The 21,982-nt window shown below is 35.8% G+C and overlaps 1 protein-coding gene and 2 pseudogenes across 1 annotated transcript; all 3 read right to left on the reverse strand.

The window, feature by feature from the left end:
* Positions 1–7,856: 7,856 nt before the first annotated feature.
* Positions 7,857–13,170, reverse strand: LOC103340676 (cyclic nucleotide-gated ion channel 1-like). Its single transcript, XM_016796425.2, has 8 exons — positions 13,080–13,170; positions 12,902–12,968; positions 10,330–10,744; positions 10,062–10,253; positions 9,238–9,548; positions 9,019–9,133; positions 8,684–8,929; positions 7,857–8,494 (listed from the first exon to the last, which is right to left on the reverse strand). Exons 2-8 carry the CDS (start codon positions 12,937–12,939, stop codon positions 8,000–8,002), a joined length of 1,812 nt encoding a protein of 603 aa, XP_016651911.2. The 5' UTR covers positions 12,940–12,968; positions 13,080–13,170; the 3' UTR covers positions 7,857–7,999.
* A 1,469-nt stretch (positions 13,171–14,639) lies between these two features.
* Positions 14,640–15,975, reverse strand: LOC103340718 (auxin-induced in root cultures protein 12 pseudogene; annotated as a pseudogene).
* Positions 15,976–19,662: 3,687 nt separating this feature from the next.
* Positions 19,663–21,097, reverse strand: LOC148914545 (auxin-induced in root cultures protein 12 pseudogene; annotated as a pseudogene).
* Between the last annotated feature and the right edge of the window lie 885 nt (positions 21,098–21,982).

The following is a 21,982-nucleotide window of genomic DNA, read 5'->3' on the forward strand; positions in this document are numbered from 1 at the left end:
TATGCGTGTGAGAGAGAATTTATTCTATGGCTCAATAAAGTTGGAGTGTTCTTCAGTTAATGCATATATTATTGTCTTCAGCACTACGTTTTGTGCTTTATTAAAAGTTAAGCAGTATTGGCTAGATAGAAGAGGGGCCTCCATGGCTTCTCCCTTAATATGTTGCCCTTTGATCCTTTTGATTTGAGAGAGATACTTGAGTGACACAGTCTTAGAGCATCTACAATCATATTCCCTATTTTTTGGTTAAAATTTAACTAAAAACATTATACATGTATTTTAAGAGCTTCTTAAAAAATTCCACTTCAACCATACTCATTAGTTTAGGGAATCATAAATGCTTTAATCCTTCTTAAATTCAGTTTTAGAATAAAGTGAAGAAAAACAATAATAACATAAAATCCTTAAATAAATGTTTAAAACCCTACTAAAATAAAGGGCAATGATTTCCCCACTCCTATTTTATCCACTTACACTCCTTTTTTAGTTATAAAAAAGGAGTGTAAGTGGATAAAATATGAGAAAAAAGAGTGGGGAAATCACCACTCAAAATAAATAGTATTAGCAGCCACTAGGAGTTTTTTCTCTATCTTCAGATTTAGGAGTTTCAAGTCTCCCTATTTTAAGAGGTGGATAGGGAGCATGGTTGGAGTTGTGTTATTCAATTCCTCCATAAAAGTTGTCTAAGAAATTAATTTAGGGAGCCCATTGTAATCTTATATCATGTTAGAGCATCTACAATCATGCTCCCTGTTTTTTAGTTAAAATTTTGCTAAAAACTCACAAAATTTAGCTAGTTTAGGGAGTCATAAATACTATAATGATTATTTAATTCAATATAAATGGTCCATCTCTATAATAATAAAAAATAGCATTAATTAAAAAGTTAAAATATTCATAAAACAAAGCATCATTAAATTATAGAGAGCCACTAATCCTTCCTCTCTTCTCAGATTTAAGAGCTCCTATAAAAGTGATTATAAAATAATACGGTAGTATGACCATATGGTACATCTTGTACATATATTACAATATAAGTGAATATTTATTGATACTATGTCTCCCTATTTTAGGAGGTGGATAGGGAACATAGTTTGCAGTTGTAGTTTTCCAATTCCTCTCTAAAATATGTCTAAGAATATTTTTTAGAGAGCCCATTGCATATGCTCTTACTAATCTACTTTATAAATTATAGACGGAATTTATTCATTAATATTATATCCTAGGTTTCATATATATAAACTACGTTTCTCATTTATATAATAATAGATTAATCAGTAACACTACGTGATAGTGTAATATTAACTCTTGAAAATTTCTCTTTGTGTGCAAGTCAACACCAACATACTTTACTTGAACCAAATCATTTCCAAAAAATTTAAACAAAATCACATGACAAGAGCAAAAAATAAAAAGATAGAATATATGTACTTCACACTATTAAACATACCTATGATCTGATTGTGTAATGGAGCTTTAAGCATCAAGTATATCAATCAATAACATTATGTGATAGTGTAATATTAAAACTCCTGAAAATTTCTCTTGGTGCGCAAGCCAACACCAACATGCTTTACTTGAACCAAATCATTTCCAAGGAATATAAACAAAATCACATGCAAGAGCCAAAAAAAATAAAATGATAGAATATCTGTACTTCACACTCTTACACGTCCCTATGATCTGATTGCGTAAAATAGTGCTTTGATCATCAAGAAAGTCATTCATGAGAGATCAATTAATCAATTGATTACCACATTTAGAACTTACGGCTTGAATTGTCTCTTTATTGTTCCTCCATATTTCTGCCTCAAATTTCTACATTTTGTTAATGTATGGTTTTTGTTACTTTCTTTTGGCTTCCCTTGACAATTTTGTAATAGGATGTGTATTGTTATTTATCAAGCTCAAGTTTAGATTAAGGAAAACCTTTCTTGGTGTTCTTCTCTAACTTCTGCTCTATGGAGGATGAAGCAAGTTGACAAAGATATTGTGCATTGCATATCATGACATTAAACAGTCTTCATAAAATGATGACTAGTCATCCGTTTCTCAGATGACTAGTCATCCTTGCTCTATAGGATTTCCAGCTGGATAACAAACTGTTTTGTCCTATTCTTCTTTCTCTCTCTCTGCTGCCATGTGGGTTTCTGACCTAAGGAATTTTTTGGTCTGTAAAGGCTACGATTTTGCTCATTTGGCTGCTGTCTCTTTTATGTGGAAGTTTTGGAAAGATTGGCTTGCTATCTTTCTCTTCTTCTTCCTCAAAAGAGAACCAAACATTTCATTTATGAGTTTTTCCAATTGATTTCTTTTTGAAAAACTGCTTTCTAGCATGGAAATCTGGAAGGCAAGGACTTAGATAGCATGTTTGGCTTTATTGAGGCATATGTGGTATGTCCGAAGACTATCAAGAAGCCCTTTCTACCCTATCGAGACAACAAAAAGAACACTCTCATCTTTGAAACGAATCTGTATCTAGCTTCGTAAATCATTCCCTCATTTATATTTAGGTCAGATTCAAGACTGATTTCTTCAAGAACATGGTTTCTTGAAGAAATTTGTCATTCTCCTTTGAATCCAAATATTGGTTTCGGTTTGTGTTGGAGCTTGCAAGCTAGTGTCATGGGATGAACGAGCTGGAGAAGGAGCTGCCATTGCCATGAAGAACTGAGCTTCAAGTTTTGCTAAGTTGGAGAAGAAGATTGCACAAATGAGGTATTGCTCATATTCCTAAATAGACCTAGGTGATTCTTGAGCTTGATTGTGTTTTCTTTGTAAGAATCTTTTTCTACTTAGTGGAGTGCTGATCAGTTGATGACTCCTAGTTTTTCCTAATGGTGGGTTTTGGGTGAACAAAATCTGTTTTGCATATCTGTACTTTTTATGGGTTTGTGTTCTTGGTGGTTGACTAGTCATCTTCATCTGCTGTTTGATGTTTACATGATAATGATGATTTCACACACTTTCACCATAGTTGTTGCTAGTACAGGGGATGCCTAGATTAACGGGTCCTTCAGAGTGCCTATGTTGTCACTAGTAATCTTCTAGGGTTGCAGGTACATTGTGGCATGCTCTATGTATTCTCTTGGTTGTGATTATTCATGACTAGCAGTTGACTAGTCATATGTGTATTTGGTCAAGGTTTAAAGTGTGTGAAGATTGTTGTGTTGTTGTGTCTTGTTTGTGTGATTAAATTTACCCCTCGTCACCCAAGTATCATTTTCACATTTTCTCGTTAGGTGTTCAAGATCAAACTCGACCATATATCATTGGGGAGGCAAAAATAAATTAAAGATGTATGAAAGAAAAGAATGTAGCATTATTGCTGGCTAATTTTCACAGGAGAGTGTGAAATTGGTATTTAGGAGAAGGGGGTAAATTAAAATTCCAGTGGATAGGTCTATAACAACAATGCATAATTGTTCATAGTAACAAATGACTAGTCAATTACTAGTCATAGACCTATGAACAAACAAGCACATGACAGACTCGCCACAAATCAAATATTAGAACCTGCAAGCCTAAAAGAGAACTATATTTGACAACCTAGATACTCATAAGAACCCGTCAATCTAGACATTCCCTATGTTAGTAACAAAGGTTTAGGGTTTAGGTATGTGGACATTCATCATAGCATAACAAAGATGTCACATCTCGGAATTGGCTTCACCGTAGCACGATATTGTCTGCTTTGGGCCCCCTCTCTACCCTTACAGTTTTGTTTCTGGGAACTCACGAGCAACTTTTCAATGAGTCACCCATTCTAGAATTGCTCTAACCCCAACTCACTTAACTTCGGAGTTCTCATGACTCTAAAGCCAATAAGCTCCCAAAAGGTATCGTGTTAGATAGAGCAGGCATGTACATATAAGGCACATCACCCCCTCTTCATTAGTCGATGTGGGATGTTACAATCCACCCATCTTAGGGGCCCGACGTCTTTGTCGGCACACTTTCACCGCACGGCAAAATGGCTTTGATATCAAATTGTCACATTCCGGGATCGGCTTTATCGTAGCATAATATTGTCCGCTTTGGGCCCTCCTCTGCCTTCATGGTTTTGTTTCTGGGAATTCACAAGCAACTTTCCAGTGGGTCACCCATCATGGGATTGCTCTAGCCCCTAACTTGCTTAACTTGAGTTTTTGTGACTCCGAAGCCAGATGAGCTCCCAAAAAGCCTCGTACAAGATGGAGACGGGCATGTACATATAAGGCACATCACCCCCTCTCCGTTGGTCAATGTGGGATGTTACAAAAGATAATAAATACAGTGTGGCTAGTCATAAAATCAATAACAATACACTAGAAATGTTCACCCATAAACCCACCACTGAAAAAAAACTGGGGATCCTCACTTTGACCAGGCAATCCATGTAAGTGTATGCATTTTTGAATTTTCTTTTTGCTTCCCTTGACAATTTTGTAATAGAACAATCATTATAATTTCCCAAACTCTAAGTTTAGGTTAAGAATTACTCCTCTAGGTGTTCTTATCTGGCTACATTCTGATGAACAACAATGTGTTTGACAAAGGTAAATTTTGCATAGCACTGCATTGCATTCACTAAATTTCTGAAGATTATGACTAGTCATTCTTCTTTCGTATAACTAGTCGTCCTTCCTTCGTATGACTAGTCGGCCTTTCTTCGTATGACTAGTCGTCCTTTCCTCGTACTAGTCGTCTTTCCTTCGTATGACTAGTCGTCTTTCCTTTGTATGACTAGTCGTTCTTCCTTTGTATGACTAGTCGTCCTTCCTTCGTATGACTAGTCGTCCTTCCTTCGTATGACTAGTCAACTTTTGCATCAGTAGGATTTCCAACTGGATCCTATCCATCTTTTTTGTCCTATACTATGAATTTCTCAGTTGCCATTGTCTATTTTGACCTAGGAATTTTTGGGTAAAAGCCAAAGAATTCCTCATTTGGCAGTCATCACGTTTGAGGGGAAGTTTTGAAAAGGTTTCTTCCATCCTTTTGCTTTTTCTTCCTCAAGAGAAAACCACCATTTCATCTATAAGTTTTCTAAATTGATTTTCGAAAACTGCTTTTGAAATATGAAATCTGCATCTAGCTAGAACAAACACATTCTCATAGATATATCTAGGTCAGATTCAAGATTGGTTTCTTCAAGAGTATGGTTTCTTGAAGAAACTGGTCATCACTCCTTGAATCCAAATTTTGGTTTCTATTCAAGTTAGAGCTAGCTAGCTAGTGTCGTGGGATGAAAGAGCTTAAGAAATAGCTGTCATTGCCATGAAAGGCTAAGCTGTTGGTTTTGCTAAGTTTGAGAAGAAGATTGCACAAGGGAGGTATAACTTATCTTCCTAAATAGATCTGGGATTTCTTGAGCTTGCTTGTGTTCCTTTGTAAGAATCTTCTTTGCTTAGTGGATTGCCTGGTCAGTTGATAACCCCCAGTTTTTCCCAGAGGTGGGTTTCTAGGTGAACAATGTCTGGTTTGTAGCTTTATTATTTTCTGGGTTTGTGTTCATGATAGTTGACTAGCCATCGCATAATGTTCATACATTTCTGGGTTTGTGTTCTTGCGGTTGACTAGTCATCACTATTTGTCGTGTGCTGTTTATTTGATTATGATGTGTTCTTGATAGTTGACTAGTCATCGCATGATATTCATGCATTTCTGGGTTTGTGTTCTTGCGGTTGACTAGTCATCATTATCTACTGTGTGCTATTTATTTGATTATGATATTTTCACACACTTTCACCATAGTTGTTGCTAGTATAATGGATGTCGGATTGATGAGTCCTTCTGAGTGCCTATAGTTTGTTACTAGTAATCTTCTAGACTTGCAGGTACAGATTGTTATGCCCTGTGTGTGTGTTCTTCGTTATGGTTTCTCATGACTAGCAGTTGATTATTCATAAGAGTATTTTGTCAAGGTCTAAAGTGTGTGACGTTTATTATGTCTTGTTTGAATATAATTTAAATTTACTCCTCGCCACCTAAGTACCAATTTCAATCCACATCAACATCTTTGTTTTCTTCAAGTCTTTGTCCTACGCTTTCCATCACCACTAATTTCATATCCTTGGGGAGTGAGTTTTTGGATAACCACAAATCTATCTCCGGATTTATCATTTGCATCTTGCTTTTGAATTGAAGCTTCTTCGATATTCTTTTTGCCAGCTGCATATATGTCTGTTCCATAACCATAACGAGTAGGTTTGCAGGTTCATGTTGTCCATGAGTATTGAGGTTGATCTTACTTTTGAAGAATGTAGACATTTAGTCCCAATGAGCTTGTTAAAATACCAGCACCACAAAATAATATTGACTCCTGCAAATAGTAAAATATATATTTGTGTGTTTAAGATGGAGAGAATTAAATAGAGATAATTTAAACGGGCATTGAAACTTACACCTGTACTGGCAATATAGTGATATACCTGATCAATGTTCACAAGTATAGCTTAATTTATACAGATACATGGTGGGGAGAGAGAGAGAGAGAGGAATAATTAGCACATAAGGATGAGAACAGAAATGGAATCCGAATCTAAATCTATGCATGTGATAATTGACAAGGGTCTGATTGGTGGTCAAAAAAAGTAGAAAATTAAAGAGAGTATTTAGTGATATGTTCTATATCGTTTGAGTGTTCCCCAAGCTAAGAATATATACTCTTTAGCAAAAACATGAAGTTATAAGAGGATCTCCAAGAGTAGTAGTAAATTAAACTCTTCAAATTAAAGTTTGTTGACCTGTGTTGCAATTTGAAAATGTTTATTTGCTACTTGAATAATATTTGCTCCAACAGACTCTTCAATTCAATTAATGCAATATCATGAAAAATAATGAAAACATGTGAAAAATGTCTATATATTTATTATCTGAAAAGCAAAAATGCATGTTTTAAACATTTTCAAGGTAGATTTTATTTTTTCACAGTAAAATTAAATGATTTGAAGAGCCAAAGTCAACGTACCAATCTTGAAGAGAAAGAAAAATGTTGCAGCTTTGATGACTAAGTTTTACAAGGTTGTTGAAGAGATTTTTTTTTATGATTTGGCTCACCTATTTGAGCATCCCAAAGTAATTGAAGAGACAATTGGAGATGCTCTAATGTTTTTTATTACTATGTTTTCCGCTTTATTAAAGTTGCGCAACTTTTTCTGCTTTAGAGTATCTCTAACAGCCTTTTCAACATCTTTGAATTCTAAAATAGGTGAGCCACATAAAAAAAGACTCTCTCCAACAACCTCTTCAACCTTAGTCATCAAAGCCTCAACCTTTTTCTCTATCTTCAAAACTTGTAAAGTTGACTTTGGCTCTTCAAATATTTAATTTTACTTCAAAAAAACAAAACCTACCTTGAAAATGTTAAAAATATGCATTTTTTTTCTTTTCATATAATAAATACATAAATATTTTTCACATGTTTTCATATTTTTCATTCCTTTTCATGATATTGCATTATTGAATAGAAGAGTCTATTGGAGCAAAAATTATTCAAGTAGCAAATAAGTCTTTTCAAATTGCCACATATGTCAACAAACTTCAATATAAGGAATTTAATTTGCTACTAATCTTGGAGATGCTCGGATAGGATGTTGCTCTTTGTACGGACGATGTAGTACGGGTAGTGTACTGGTTACAAGAGAGGCCTCCATGGCTTTTCCCATTAATTTGTTGCATTCATCTGTACACCACCCTTTTCTGAGTTGGAGCCCATGTGCTCTTAGCTCATCCCATTCATTTCAAGGAAAGAAATTGCACCGACATTATATTCCGAACTTGGCCATAAAAAATTTATCCACGCTCACAAGCCCACACAACATATTTAACTTTTTGAAGCAAATGATTTCCGAAGAAATGCAAGTAAAATCACATACCAAAAGCAAAATTAAAAGTAGAATATATGTTCTTATATCGATCATCCATGAACTTACTTTCTGTGACTGGTCATAATGAAATTCATGGCATGAGATCATTTGTGTTTTTGACGTTGATACAACATAAGATACTTTTTAGGCTAATATTTTTTTCCAGGTACGCCCATAGCTCGGCCTTGCATGCGGCGGCGCCAATTTGCTTGTATGGAAGAAGCTGCCAAACTTTGCCACCTCTCCAACTGAGAGTCCTCTATGTGATCAAGCCTCTTGCTAAAATGCCACCAAAATTTGGAGACAACAATGTTCAAGCTGTTGGCTTTGATGGCAAATGCTTCAACTTTCGTATGAGCCTTGACATTTCTGGTTGAGGTGGGAAATTCAGAAAAAGAGTTCAATTTTGATGCCCAATTTAGAAGCTCTTCTCCATAGAAATCACCTTTCACAAGACACTTTATTGCTGAGGAACCAGTTGCACTGGTTGGGTATGACCATGCGGTGCCTTGGGTGATGAAGAGCATCTTATCAAGTGGTTCTCCCTCTCGAACAATATAGTTGTCTTCACTATACTTCACTAACTTAAGATGCTCACATATTTCTTTCAACACATGTATATTCATATTTTCCAGCATTGGCACCTACGAAGATTAATATTATTAAAGAAAAACAAAGAGAATAAATTAATCTAGCAAGGAAAAACATATATAAATTTATAGCTAGCTACGAATACGGATTTACGTGATGAAAAATCCCATAAACATGTACATACTTTTTCTTGACTTAAAATCCTTGTAATATATATCCATAATTTATAATTAAGTACTTACTCTTTTAAGTAAATTCCAGCTTAGAAGGCACATGATAAATCTTTGGTGTATAATGGGAAGAACAGAGAGAATATTCTCCATATCAACTTCTTTGTTTTCTTCAAGTTTTTGGTGTACGTTTTTCATGATGACCATCCTCAAATTCGAATTAGAAAGGTCATTTCTAGACAACCATAAGTCTATATCTGGATCCATCATCTGCTTCTTTCGAATCAATTTAAGCTGACCTGATCTTTGTTGTGACATCTGCATGCAGTTATTTCCATAGAAACATTACAAAAAGACAAAACCACACACACACATATGTATTTTTAAACATATGATTACGAACGAACCTGTACCCTCGTATTGAGATATATTAAGAATAGGACTATGCCACTTATAGATACCAAAACCGTAAAACAGATTTCCACCATATAGATACTGGTCGGGAGGTTTGAACCAATAGAACTGCAAAAATGAAAGCGTTACTTAAATCCCCATCGATTCTTACATAGATGAATACCACCAAACTAAACACCAAGCAGTTTCATGATATCTAGGTTTATACCAACCTCAGATTTCGTAACCCCCACCAAAAACATTGAAACAACTTTGGTGGAAGATCCGTTGACCTTGTCATGTTCGACTGAATACCGTAGAGAAATATACCAAAATCGAAGATGGTTGGATCTGGTGGATTTAAAGGGCATGATGCGATTATATGCGTGGTATTGAGATTCGTGGCGATGTCAACGGCGGTACCACAGTAGAAATAATAACCTGTTTCAGAAATATCACATCTCACCCTTTTATCTCGGCAGGCAAGCGTCCAACAATCCAGCTCTCGTTGAAGAGAAAGATTGTACCACAAGGCTCCGAATAGCTGAAGGAAGGAGAATTAACGACCAACAATTTAAAGTAGAGTACTCAATTCGGACACATTTGCAAACTTCATATACCAACGCTGATACTTTAAACGGAAACTACTATAATTCATCCCAATTATAAGTACCTAAATTTATATCTAATAAAATCGGGCCCAACCCAAACTGTGGAACCTGAAAATCAAACCGGTCTTAGACAGGTCTGGTTTGGAACGTTCCATATTTTGCAGTTTTTACTAAGAACCGTATTGAACAGCGTTGGATGAATAGTTCAGTTTCGATTCTAGGTGAAAATGGGACCAAATTGGACCGCATGCACCCTTAAATTTTGGTAATAAATTTATAGACTAGCCAAAAAGGGGTACTAACTGGGAAAAAAAAACATGAAAAAATTAAAAGTTATATATCCATCAAAACATTGATAATGGACGTGGACGTGTACTTAACAAAATATTTGTGAAGGACATTTTTTTTTGTCTTATATATATGTGAGAGATAAGATTGGCACTCACATGAGCAGCGAGCACGAAGGGAAGAAAATCCAATATTGCTTTAAGCCATCTTCCTATTCCAGTTTCCATGTCAGGACACCGCTTGAGAAGTCCGTACGTGCGATAAACCCGTAGTATATATTGGGCCGGAATGAAGAACATTAGAAGAAAAAAACTATTAAAGCTTGAATATCGTCCAGCAATAATTATTACCTGCACACATTAATTATACAATGATTTATATATGTGTATATACACACACACACACATGAAAAGCATCTTCTCTTACCTGCGGAAAGGGAAGAGCAACATACGCACGAGGTAGAAAGGGTAACAGCTTAAGGATGGTTCCCTTAACTGTTGTTTCCCTTTTTTCTGAGGAGGCCCCAAATGCCTTAGCATTATTACCATTCCGCTGACACCAGAAGATGACAATGTCCATTGCATAAAAGAGATCTAGGGCTGATCGTAAAACAAAAAATTCCCACATCAAGCTTTCGTCCCAATAGTAGCACATGTCATCCCCCTCCTTCATGACAGGAATGTAAGGGTACACAGGATCAAGGAAGACAGCAAGTGCACATGATACCGCAAATACTGTCTCCCACTTTGGAAGGAATAATATTGCTGGCCATTTTGATCTTCCCTTTTTGGCTGCTCCACCTTCATTACCAGATTCCCCCTCTACATTCCGATCTTCAATACTAAACAAGACACGCAAATAAGCATATATTCAAGTCCTATTGTTTGATACAACAATAACATTTTGTTTGAAAGGTAAGAAACGAGACACAAATTAGCAACTTTTCCTTCTTATATTTCCTTGCTGTTGCTTGCTTGTGCTCTAAATATCTTAAATTATATTTTTACCACATTTTAAACACTAATATATGGGAGCATTTTTACTTACCACTTGAACTTAATGCATAACATCACCACCAGTCTCAAAACCTTCGATAGGCAGGGACACATAGCCACTAAGGGAGCAAATTATTTGAGGGATCTCAATGGAAGGGGATTGCATATGTATATTAATAAATTTTTATGATACTTTTAATATATTTCAAGAATCTCATTTTCACACCTACATTTTGAAGGAAGTTGATGTTTCACCCAAAAACCAATTGGCAATGGGGGAATAACGAACTCTTTATAAGCCCTTACTAGGTTTCTCAACTTTTCAATATGGGACATTTTCACCTTCGCATTCTCACATATTTTCCTACATAATAATAATATTATTATTATATATATTTTTTAAACACAAATCCTTAAAATGTAAGTCTTTTTCACCTATTTCTCTCTTTCTTTTTTTTCATGGACACAACATACTTTCCTCCTTGCCTTTACAATCATGTTTATGACTTTTGTTAATTCTCCATATAATATAATATCAAGTTTCTATTATGTACTCACTTAATTAAGGTTTGTTAAATTTTCTATTATTTTTTAATTTTTTTCTCTCCACCTATGGCTTGTTTGGTTTTGTGACATTTTGATTTATTCTCACAAAAAATATTTACAACTTTTTCCTTTTGTAATCTACACAAATTGACAGGCGACATTATATCTTCGATCGTGCTCAAAATATATATTCTAAGGATATCATTATTATATTTATGATGTCTTGGTCCTCGTGGTTACTTTGGCATGTATTGTGAGCAATTTTTTTGTGGGAGACCCCCTCATACATAAAATCCTTTGATTCCACCACTGTCAATATGTATAACCATATATGTAATTCTCTCTTTTTTAAAAACTAAAAAATAAATGATAGATGAAAAGAAAACCATCTCAAACTCCGGGCACTCCTTTGCCAGCCCCCGATCTTCAAATCCCTGCCAAACACCCTCTATTCCGCTCCTTGCCCATCGATTCCCTCTTTCTTCGAACTACCCCAAGCCACAGCCATCCAAACAAGATCCCCTGTTAGTGGCTGGGAATTTGAGACCCTTTTTTTATTGAATTATTTACACTAACACCCTCATGAGGTTTTCGGTGTTCTCACAAAATCCCTTGAGGTTTCAAAAACGACATGAACACCAACTGAGGTTTCAAATTGTTTTTATAAAATCCCCTTTTCTTGATTATTCATCCAAAAACTAATGATTTCATTTAAAAACAATTATGCAAATCAACCGCAATTTTGTGCAATATGACTGCAAAGGCCAACTTTATCCTTTGGAGAAATTTTTTTACAAATTTATAAATAAACTCAATCCTAGACATGTATTCATAAAAAACCCCAAACACTATTTAAAAATAGAAACACACCCAAAATCAACCCCAAAATCAACAATTGTATATTTTTTGGGTGTGTTTATAAATGGGTTTCGAGTGTATGTAATGATGGGTTTTGGGTGTGTTTATAAAGTGTTTTGGGTGTTGGGTTTTTCTATAATTTCAGCCCCCATTGTGGGTGTTTTAGTGAAACTCCCAAATTTTTTTTTATATAAAATCTTCAATTTTGGACAAATAATCAAAGGAAACGGGTTGTGTGAAAACAATTTAAAATTTTAGGGGATGTTCGTGTAATTTCTGAAATCTCATGGGGTTTTGTGAAAAACCCCAAAAGGATTGTTAGTCTATTTTCTTTGTCTAAGTTTTTTTCACTCTCTATAATTTAATTATTTAATTTTAAAAAAAATAAAAGAGTTATAAATATAAAAATGTTTCAAGTTTTGAGAATGAAGATGAGAGTAGATATCAGGTTAAAGTGGTGATTACTAATACATGCAACAACATCTTTTTGTCTACTATATATTTCCCTAAAAAGAAAAAACGGAAAAAGTGTTCTGAGAGTTAGAGAAAGAAACTCTGACCTTTCAATCAGGAATCAAAGGGGAGAAAAAATGGCTAACCTTATGGCTGTTGAGTTACGATGATTGGAGTTCGCCATAACTCAAGCTTATTAATTGATTGGATGTCCTATGAACAATGAGCAGCAGCAAGAAGCATGTTAGAAGCCAGTACCCCAAAAGTTGTATATAATTATCAAATTTTAGTCTAGCTAGTCCTAGCGGGAAGCCCCCTTCTAACCTGAGACTCAAGAGATGATTCATATAAGATGGAGAGAGTGTTTAAAAAAAGTACATTCCAGATTACCACTACTTACACCTGATCAAATTTATACTGGCAAAGAGAGAGAGAGAGAGAGAGAGAGAGAGAGAGAGAGTGCGTCTTTTGGAAAAACAAAAAAAAACAAAAAACAAAAAACAAAAGGGAAGATAAATCCTGAATTATTGTTGTATGGCCCAATAAGGTAGGAGTGTTGTCAAAAGAATTATTGTTACTAAAAAGATGAAATAATTTTGTTTCCACTATGCTTTCTGCTTTATTAAGTCTGTCTTCGTTCGTGCACAGTTGAGCCTTCGTGATAGAGGCTTCATCATTGTCCTGGTTTGAACATTGATTAATGTCTCCAAAAACTGACCTCTTTCCCGCAAATGTTTCCACGTGTATCTCTCTTTCCAAATAATTAAAATAAGTTTTTTCTTCTCTGTTTTGCCCCTCTAACAACCATCACATGATCACATTATAGTGAGAATCCTTACTAACCTGAGACTGAAGAGATGCTGATAGAGGGAGAATTTGGACAGAAGGAAATGAAGTTTTTCAAGCGTGACAATAGACAAGTCTAGAAACTTAAAAGAAAGTATTTCATGTTCTTGTCTTTGGCAAAAAAGATGAAATAATTCTGCTTTATAAAGTTGAGCAGATCTCTCTTACCAAAAAAAAAAGTTGAGCAACTCTATCTTAAAATTATAAGCGTATAGGAAGCGACGTCTTATAATATGTTTTCATGTAGGGTGGTTTCAATCTACTACTTATAATATGTATGCATGCACATATCAATATGTCATTCATCTATATTAATTATAAAGCGTAAATTAATAATATCATCTAACAATGTAACAATCTTTTTCAAAAAAACTTATGCTTATGCACAAAGTATACAAAGTAAAAAATTTATGCTAGCACCATTATCCTAATCTAGATCCATTGAGCTTTTAAATTACAAAGTAAAATTACGAGAGTGTCAAATATGATTAATCATAACCTAACAGAATGGTTGTTCTGTATCTTTGTTTTGCAAAGTTCCTTTAGTTTATTTCATCAGCATGTCTTATTATTTGCTTCTGAACGTATGGATTTGAGCAAGCAATGCAGAGTCCTAGCTTGACGGATCCTTCTGAGTGCTTAGGATGTCACCTTGAATGCATATATCATGTGTTTGATAATTTGATTGAATGAGTTTTCAGTTTTTGAATTGATTTAGGATGTTTGAGTCTCGTCTGCAAAAAGTAGTATTGGATGACTAGTTCTGGATATTATTCATCTACACTAAGTTTAGTCAAGGTCAGGTATGTGTGCAGTTTGTTTGGCTGATTGTTATTGAGTAATCCTTTGGTACAGTCTATGTATCATAGGCCATCTGATTTCTTGAGCCAAGTCATCTTTAGTTAGATTTCTTCTTCTTCTTTTTTTCCAAAAATGTGCCATCGGCATATAAAAATAAGAACACATCCAAGCGAATCGGAGCTTGGTAACAAACTCTATTTATGCCTTTGATACCAGAGAAAAAAAAAATAGAAACTATTGAATGAAATATGCAGAATTTAAAATTTAATAATATTCATGTTACACAACTAGAACACACATAGCAATATATACATACATGAAATATAAATAATATACATATTACTTTATATCATAATTTCCCCGAACCAGCCCCAACCTCATATCCAAAAAAATTCCCCAAAGCTATCCCCAAACATAATTTTATTCTTCGCACGACCCATTAGCATCAGAAAATTACCATCCCTATACAATAAACCTCATCCATCACATTACTATGAAGAAAAATAAAATAAGGAAGACCAAATCCAAAATACCAAATTTAGAAAGCAATGAAAGCTGCAAGAACCGAAAGCAAAACAGAGAACAAAACCACGTTTCCTGCACTCCCAATCCTCAAAGCCCCTCCTGCACTACTACCACCACCACTACCACCACCACCACCACTACCAACACCACCACCACTACCACCACCACCACCACTACTACCACCACCACTACCACCACCAAAGCCACCACCACCCATGCCACTAGCGCACGGAAATTTGTTAGTCGTCTTAAAGGGAGGAGCGCCCTTATTGGGAGCGCCCTTATTACTGCACTGGCGATTAACGGGATTATTAGAGCTAATGCTAGGTTTATTGCGATTAATGCTAGTGCCCGTAGTAGTGGACCTAGCTACCAAGGACAAGGTCTGAAAGGACTCCAGGTTGGGGCCGACGATGTCATGTTTGTCGGGGAAACCAGAGTTTTGGTTGACCGCGGGACCCACCTGCCAGACTTGGTTCACGGACTTCTCGTCTTTGGGAACCTTAACGGCGGCGAAGATCTTGAACGTTCCGTTGGAGAACTCGGAGCTGATGTCCCAGATATCAAACGAGAGTTTTCCCGGTACCAAGGAGGTGTATGAGCTGATGTTGAAGGTTTTGACGGTTGGGATCCCACTATCTGTGTTGTAGGCCAAGAGTATCTGTGCCCCAGCCATCTTGGTGGAGGTGGGGTTGATGCCCCACGCTACCCAGCCGTCAGATTGGGGGGGTGTAGAGACGAAGGCGATGGACAGAGAGGAGTTGGAGGTATCGTAGGTCCAGTGGAGGTAGGAGCTGAGGACGGGGAGGTCGATGCAGCTGGAGTAGAGATTGCTGTTATTGAATACCTGGGAGGTGCAGGTGTCTGCTTGTGCTGGTGAGACTAGCAGAGCCAGGAAGGAAGAGAACCATGAAACTGACACAAGAAGAAGAAGAGAGGAAGCCATTGGGGAGAGAGAGAGAGAGAGAGAATTTGGACAGACCGAAGAAAGGATAAATGTCTTTAGCAAAAGCTAAAGAGAAGATAAATGTCTGAATTCAATTATGGCCCATAGAAGTTGGAGTGTTGCCAAAAGAATTAGAGTGCTGTTTATTATTTCCATTCTTTTAATTTCTTGCCCATTTAACTTGCATTCATGTTATTATAGTCTTGATTGGTTCTTAGTTTAAATTGAATCAATGGTATTTTAGGAATAATGATGTATGAAAAGATAAGATTATTATAAATTTTTTAAGTTACATGATAGATTAGAAGTAGAAAAATAAAATTCGAGAGAAGGATTATTGTCTTTCTGCTTGATTAATTATATATGCTTTCTGCTTGATTAATTAGTCACTCTTTGCGTTTTTGCATAGTTCAGACCTGACTCATGGATTGTACTTTTTATGATTGCCCTGGTCTGAACTTTGAACAATGATTGATGTCCCCAATTGTTTTATGGCATGTTAAAAGCTAATTAGAGTTAAATATGTTTGTGGGAAAACTAACATTTAGATATAATTCTCCCTCAAGTGTTTCCACGTGTATCTCGCTTTCCAAAGAATTAAAATAAGTTTTTTTCTTCTTCTCTGTTTTGCCCCTCTAACAACCATCAAATTTTAGTGAGAATCCTTACTAACCTGAGACTGAAGAGATACTGATAGAGGGAGAATTTGGAGAGAACGAAATGGAGTTTTTCAAGCGTGACAATAGACAAGTCTAAAAAACTAAAAGAAAGTATTTCATATTCTATGGCTCAATGAAAGTTGGAGTGGTGGTGTTGTCTTTGGCCGAAAAGATTAAATAATTCTGCTTTATCCTAAAAACAGAATGTGGGGCGGTTTCAAGCTCATTTGCATTCATCCTTTCCTGTTGTCGAATGTGGGGCGGTTTCAATCTACTTTTTATAACAAGAATGCATGCACATACGATATATCAATATAATTCCCAACATAATATCCATAAATCTCCCTAAACGCATACCTGTATTTAATTTTATCCTTCATATCCGACCTAGAACATACTCGTATAACAACTATTGCCTAAAGGTCAAAAGACACTTTTTAAATGTTTTTAGTAAGCAAATAAGGCTTTTTTGGTATTGTCATTATTCAAAGGTGTTACTGCAAAAAAATTAGCCTTTGTTTTTTGGGTCACAATATCATTACATAAGAAGAAACCTAGTGGCTTGTACAAAGCCAAAACAAGGAAAACATATAGAAATGGGCCGAGGCCAAAGAAAAACACTTTAAAAAACTCAAAACAAGTTACAACTACTCCAAAATGACAATAAATTATTGCGTGTTACAAGGTCCAAAACAAATATAGGTATGGTATTACTTATCACACAATAAGAAATAACACACTTAGGGTGCTTTAGGAATAATCTTTTAACAGAAATGACTCATCTAGAGAATCTCCAAGGATATGTCATTTTTGACATATCTCTTCCAATCTTCAAATTCATGTAAGATTTAATTATTCAGTTAGAGCAACTTTAACCTTCAATTTTTGCCATTTCAAGTCCATGTGGCAATTTGACATATCAGTTGGAAATGCTCTAAGATAAAAAAATTTCATGACACAAGGAAGAAATGATGGGTTTAAAACTTTGCATGAAATTCTATATATATAAAATTAATTGGTAGTGTTAGAACATAAGAACGTTTTTATAAATAAAAAAAATCAGAAATATATGCGTGACATTAAACTATTGTTTCATAAAACATCTACTTAATGAAAAATAAAAATCTTCTCAAAAAAAGAAAAGAAAAAGGTCTTAGAGTACATAAAGAAATTAACCTCAACTCAATTGATACTTCATCCACCGGATTGACCATGTCTCAAGCTTATTTATGACGCAAGATCCTCTCTGAAGTGTACGAATTATTCACAAAACCCAAGTAGCTCGCTCTCGTTAAACCACAGCTCCAAATAATATTGAGTACGTACTCCCGCAAATAGTAGCCAAATATGAAGAAGAGTGGAAGTTAGAGAATTATCAAATTAATATCAATCTTGTCTATGTGTGAAGAGATTAAAGTCGTGGTAATATATATATATATATATATCTCACACATCCGGATGTCCGCAGTTACTGTGCAGATCGTAAACACAAAAGAAAGCATAGAGGGGTAGCATAAAATATATGGCGTCCGTACGATAATAATGTTTGGATATCCACATGGCATCCACGCGTTATTCCCTCAAAGATCACACATGCAAAAATTTGACTACTCAATATCGTTGTAAGTTTGTTTTCTTGAACCATTGGGGTTATTAATTTTATTGTTCACGATTAGATGTCTTAATGGTTTCCTTTGTCTACTATATATTAATAGAGAAGTTTTCCTAAAGAGAAAAGAAAAAAAGTTCTGAGAGTTAGAGAAAGAAACTAACCTTTCAATCAGGAATTAAAGGGAGAAAAAAAGCTAACCTTATGGCTGTTGAGTCCGGATTGGAGTCCTCCATAACTCAAGCTTATTGACGATATATACGAGCAGCAGCTAGGAGCTTGTTCAAAGTCAATTATGTGTGCGTGGAAAACTAAAAGTTGGATGTCATTATCAAAGTTGGAAAACTAAATATAATTTGACCCCACTCTCTCCCTCGAATGTCATGGTATTTACTAAAAAAAAATTAAAATAAGTTTTTCATTTCTCTGTTTTGCCCCTCTAACAACCATCAAATTTTGATTCTCTTACCAAATATTAATCCGGTCCTAGTGAGAATACTTACAAATCTGAGACTGAACTTATAAAGACCAAAAAAACCTGAGACTGAAGAGATACTGACAGAGGGAGAATTTGGAGAGAACGAAATGAATTAAACAAAGTATTATCATATTCTATTATTGCACAATGAAGTTGTGCGGCAATTTGACATATCAGTTGGAAATGCTCTAAGATAAAGAAATTTCATGACACAAGGAAGAAATGATGGGTTTAAAACTTTGCATGAAATTCTATATATATAAAATTAATTGGTAGTGTTAGAATATAAGAACGTTTTTATAAATAAAAAAAATCAGAAATATATGCTAGCACCATTATCCTAATCTAGATCCATTGATCTTTTAAATTACAAAGTAAAATTATAAGAGTGTCAAATATGATTAATCATAACCAAACAGAATGGTTGTTCTGTATCTTTGTTTTGCGAAGTTCCTTTAGTTTATTTCATCAGCATATCTTATTATTTGCTTCTGAATGTATGGATTTGAGCACACACTTGAATCACCTTAGTTGTAGCTAGCAATACGGAGTCCTAGCTTGACGGATCCTTCTTAGTGCCTAGGATGTCACTTGGAATGCATATGCCATGTGTTTGATAATTTGATTGAATGAGTTTTCAGTTTCTGAATTGATTTAGGATGTTTGTGTCTCATCTGCAAAAAGTAGTATTGGATGACTAGTTCTGAATGCAAAAGGTTTAGTTAAAGTCAGGTATATATGTATCGTAGGCCATCTGATTTCTTGAGCCAAGTCATCTATCATCTGTTACGTTTTAACTCAGACTCCTTGTTCTCATTGATTCATTGTCATTGGTGATTCTGCTGCTTACTCCCACTAAATAAAAGGATTTAACTTAACAAACTCTATTAAACAAGTAACCAAAATCAAAAAAGATTTTGTACTTGCTAATTGTTTCATCTTCAATAATATAATAGGGATGAGAAGATGACCAAGCGAATCGGAGCTTGGTAACAAACTCTATTTATGCCTTTGATACCAGAGAAAAAAAAAAGAAGAAACTATTGAATGAAATATGCAGAATTTAAAATTTAATAATATTCATGTTACACAACTAGAACACACATAGCAATATATACATACATGAAATATAAATAATATACATATTACTTTATATCATAATTTCCCCGAACCAGCCCCAACCTCATATCCAAAAAATTTCCCCAAAGCTATCCCCAAACATAATTTTATTCTTCGCACGACCCCTTAGCATCAGAAAATTACCATCCCTATACAATAAACCTCATCGATCACATTACTATGAAGAAATATAAAATAAGGAAGACCAAATCCAAAATACCAAATTTAGAAAGCAATGAAAGCTGCAAGAACCGAAAGCAAAACAGAGAACAAAACCACGTTTCCTCCACTCCCAATCCTCAAAGCCCCTCCTGCACTACTACCACCACCACTACCACCACTACCACCACTACCACCACCACCACCACTACCACCACCACCACCATGGTAAAAGCCACCACCACCACGGCCACTAGCGGGAGTGCACGTCTTCCCATTGGAAGGAGTGCCCTTATTTGGACTACCGCAGTTGCCAGGATTATAGGGATTATTAATGCTAGAGCCAGGTTTATAGGGATTAATGCTAGTGCCCGTAGTGGTCTCAGCTACCAAGGCCAAGGTCTGAAAGGACTCCAGGTTGGGGCCGACGATGTCATGTTTGTCGGGGAAACCAGAGGTTTGGTTGACCCTGGGGCCCACCTGCCAGACTTGGTTCACAGACTTCTCGTTTTTGGGAACCTTAACGGCGGCGAAGATCTTGAACGTTCCGTCGGAGAACTCGGAGCTGATGTCCCAGATATCAAACGAGAGTTTTCCCGGTACCACGGAGGTGTATGAGCTGATGTTGAAGGTTTTGACGGTTGGGATCCCACTATCTGTGTTGTAGGCCAAGAGTATCTGTGCCCCAGCCATCTTGGTGGAGGTGGGGTTGATTCCCCACGCTACCCAGCCGTCAGATTGGGGGGGTATAGAGACGAAGGCGATGGACAGAGAGGAGTTGGAGGTATCGTAGGTCCAGTGGAGGTAGGAGCTGAGGACGGGGAGGTCGGTGCAGTTGGAGTAGAGCTTGTTGTTATTGAATGCCTGTGAGGTGCAGGTGGCTGCTTGTGCGGGTGAGACTAGCAGAGCCAGGAAGGAAGAGAACCATGAAACTGACACAAGAAGAAGAAGAGAGGAAGCCATCGGAGAGAGAGATAGAGTTTGGACTTGGACAAACCGAAGAAAAGATAACTGTCTTTAGCAAAAGCTGAAGAGAAGATAAATGTCTGAAATCAATTATGGCCCAGTGGAGTGTAGCCAAAAGAGTTAGAGAGCTTGTTGTATATAAATATCAAATTTTAATCTAGCTAGTCCTAGTGAGAAGCCCTCTGCTAACCTGAGCCTCAAGAGATGATTCATATAGAGAGAGAGAGAGAGAGAGAGAGAGAGAGAGAGAGAGGCCCTCTGTTAAAAAAAAATGTACATTCCAAATTACCAGTACTTACACCTGATCAAATTTCTATGGTTCGTTTAAATTGGGAAGTAGCTTAATTTATACATAGAGAGAGAGCGTGTGTGTGTTGGCAAAAAATCAAAAGGGAAGATAAATGTCTGAATTTATATTTCAAGTATGGCCCAATAAAGTTGGAGTGTTGTCAAAAGAAATATTTTTAATAAAAAGATGAAATAAAGCGGGCACTATGCTTTCTGTTTTATTAAATCAGTCTTCGTGCACAGTTGTGGCCAAAAAGATGAAATCATTTATACAGGGAGACACAGAGAGAGTGTGTGCGCGCGTCTTTTGGAAAAAAAACAAATGTGTGAATTTATATTTCAAGTATGGCCCAATATGTTGGAGTATTGTCAAAATAATTCTTGTTAATAAAAAGATGAAATAATTTTGCTTCCATTGTGCCTTCTGCTTTGTTAAGTCGGTCTTGGTGCACAGTTGAGGCTTAATGATAAAGCGTAAATTAATAATATCATCTAACAATGTAACAATCTTATTAAAAAATTTATGCTTATGCGCAAAGTAAAATTACAAAGTAAAAAATTTATGCTAGCACCATTATCCTAATCTAGATCCATTGAGCTTTTAAATTACAAAGTAAAATTACAAGAGTGTCAAATATGATTAATCATAATCTAACAGAATGGTTGTTCTGTATCTTTGTTTTGCAAAGTTCCTTTAGTCTTTATTTCATCAGCGCAAGTCTTATTATTTGCTTTTGAATGTATGGATTTGAGCACACCCTTGAATCACCTTAGTTGTTGCTAGCAATACGGAGTCTTAGCGTGAGGGATCCTTCTTAGTGCCTCAGATGT

This window comes from Prunus mume, linkage group LG8, assembly GCF_029339155.1.
Source record: "Prunus mume cultivar Tortuosa linkage group LG8, ASM2933915v1, whole genome shotgun sequence".
Taxonomy (NCBI): domain Eukaryota; kingdom Viridiplantae; phylum Streptophyta; class Magnoliopsida; order Rosales; family Rosaceae; genus Prunus; species Prunus mume.

Coding starts and splice junctions, on each gene's coding strand:
- LOC103340676 (XM_016796425.2), bottom strand. CDS start 12,939: ATGGCGAACTCCAATCATCGTAACTCAACAGCCATAAG. Junction 10,254..10,329: donor TTGCTCTTCCCTTTCCGCAG/GTAAGAGAAGAT, acceptor TAATGTGTGCAG/GTAATAATTATTGCTGGACG. Junction 8,495..8,683: donor GCTGGAATTTACTTAAAAGA/GTAAGTACTTAA, acceptor TAATCTTCGTAG/GTGCCAATGCTGGAAAATAT.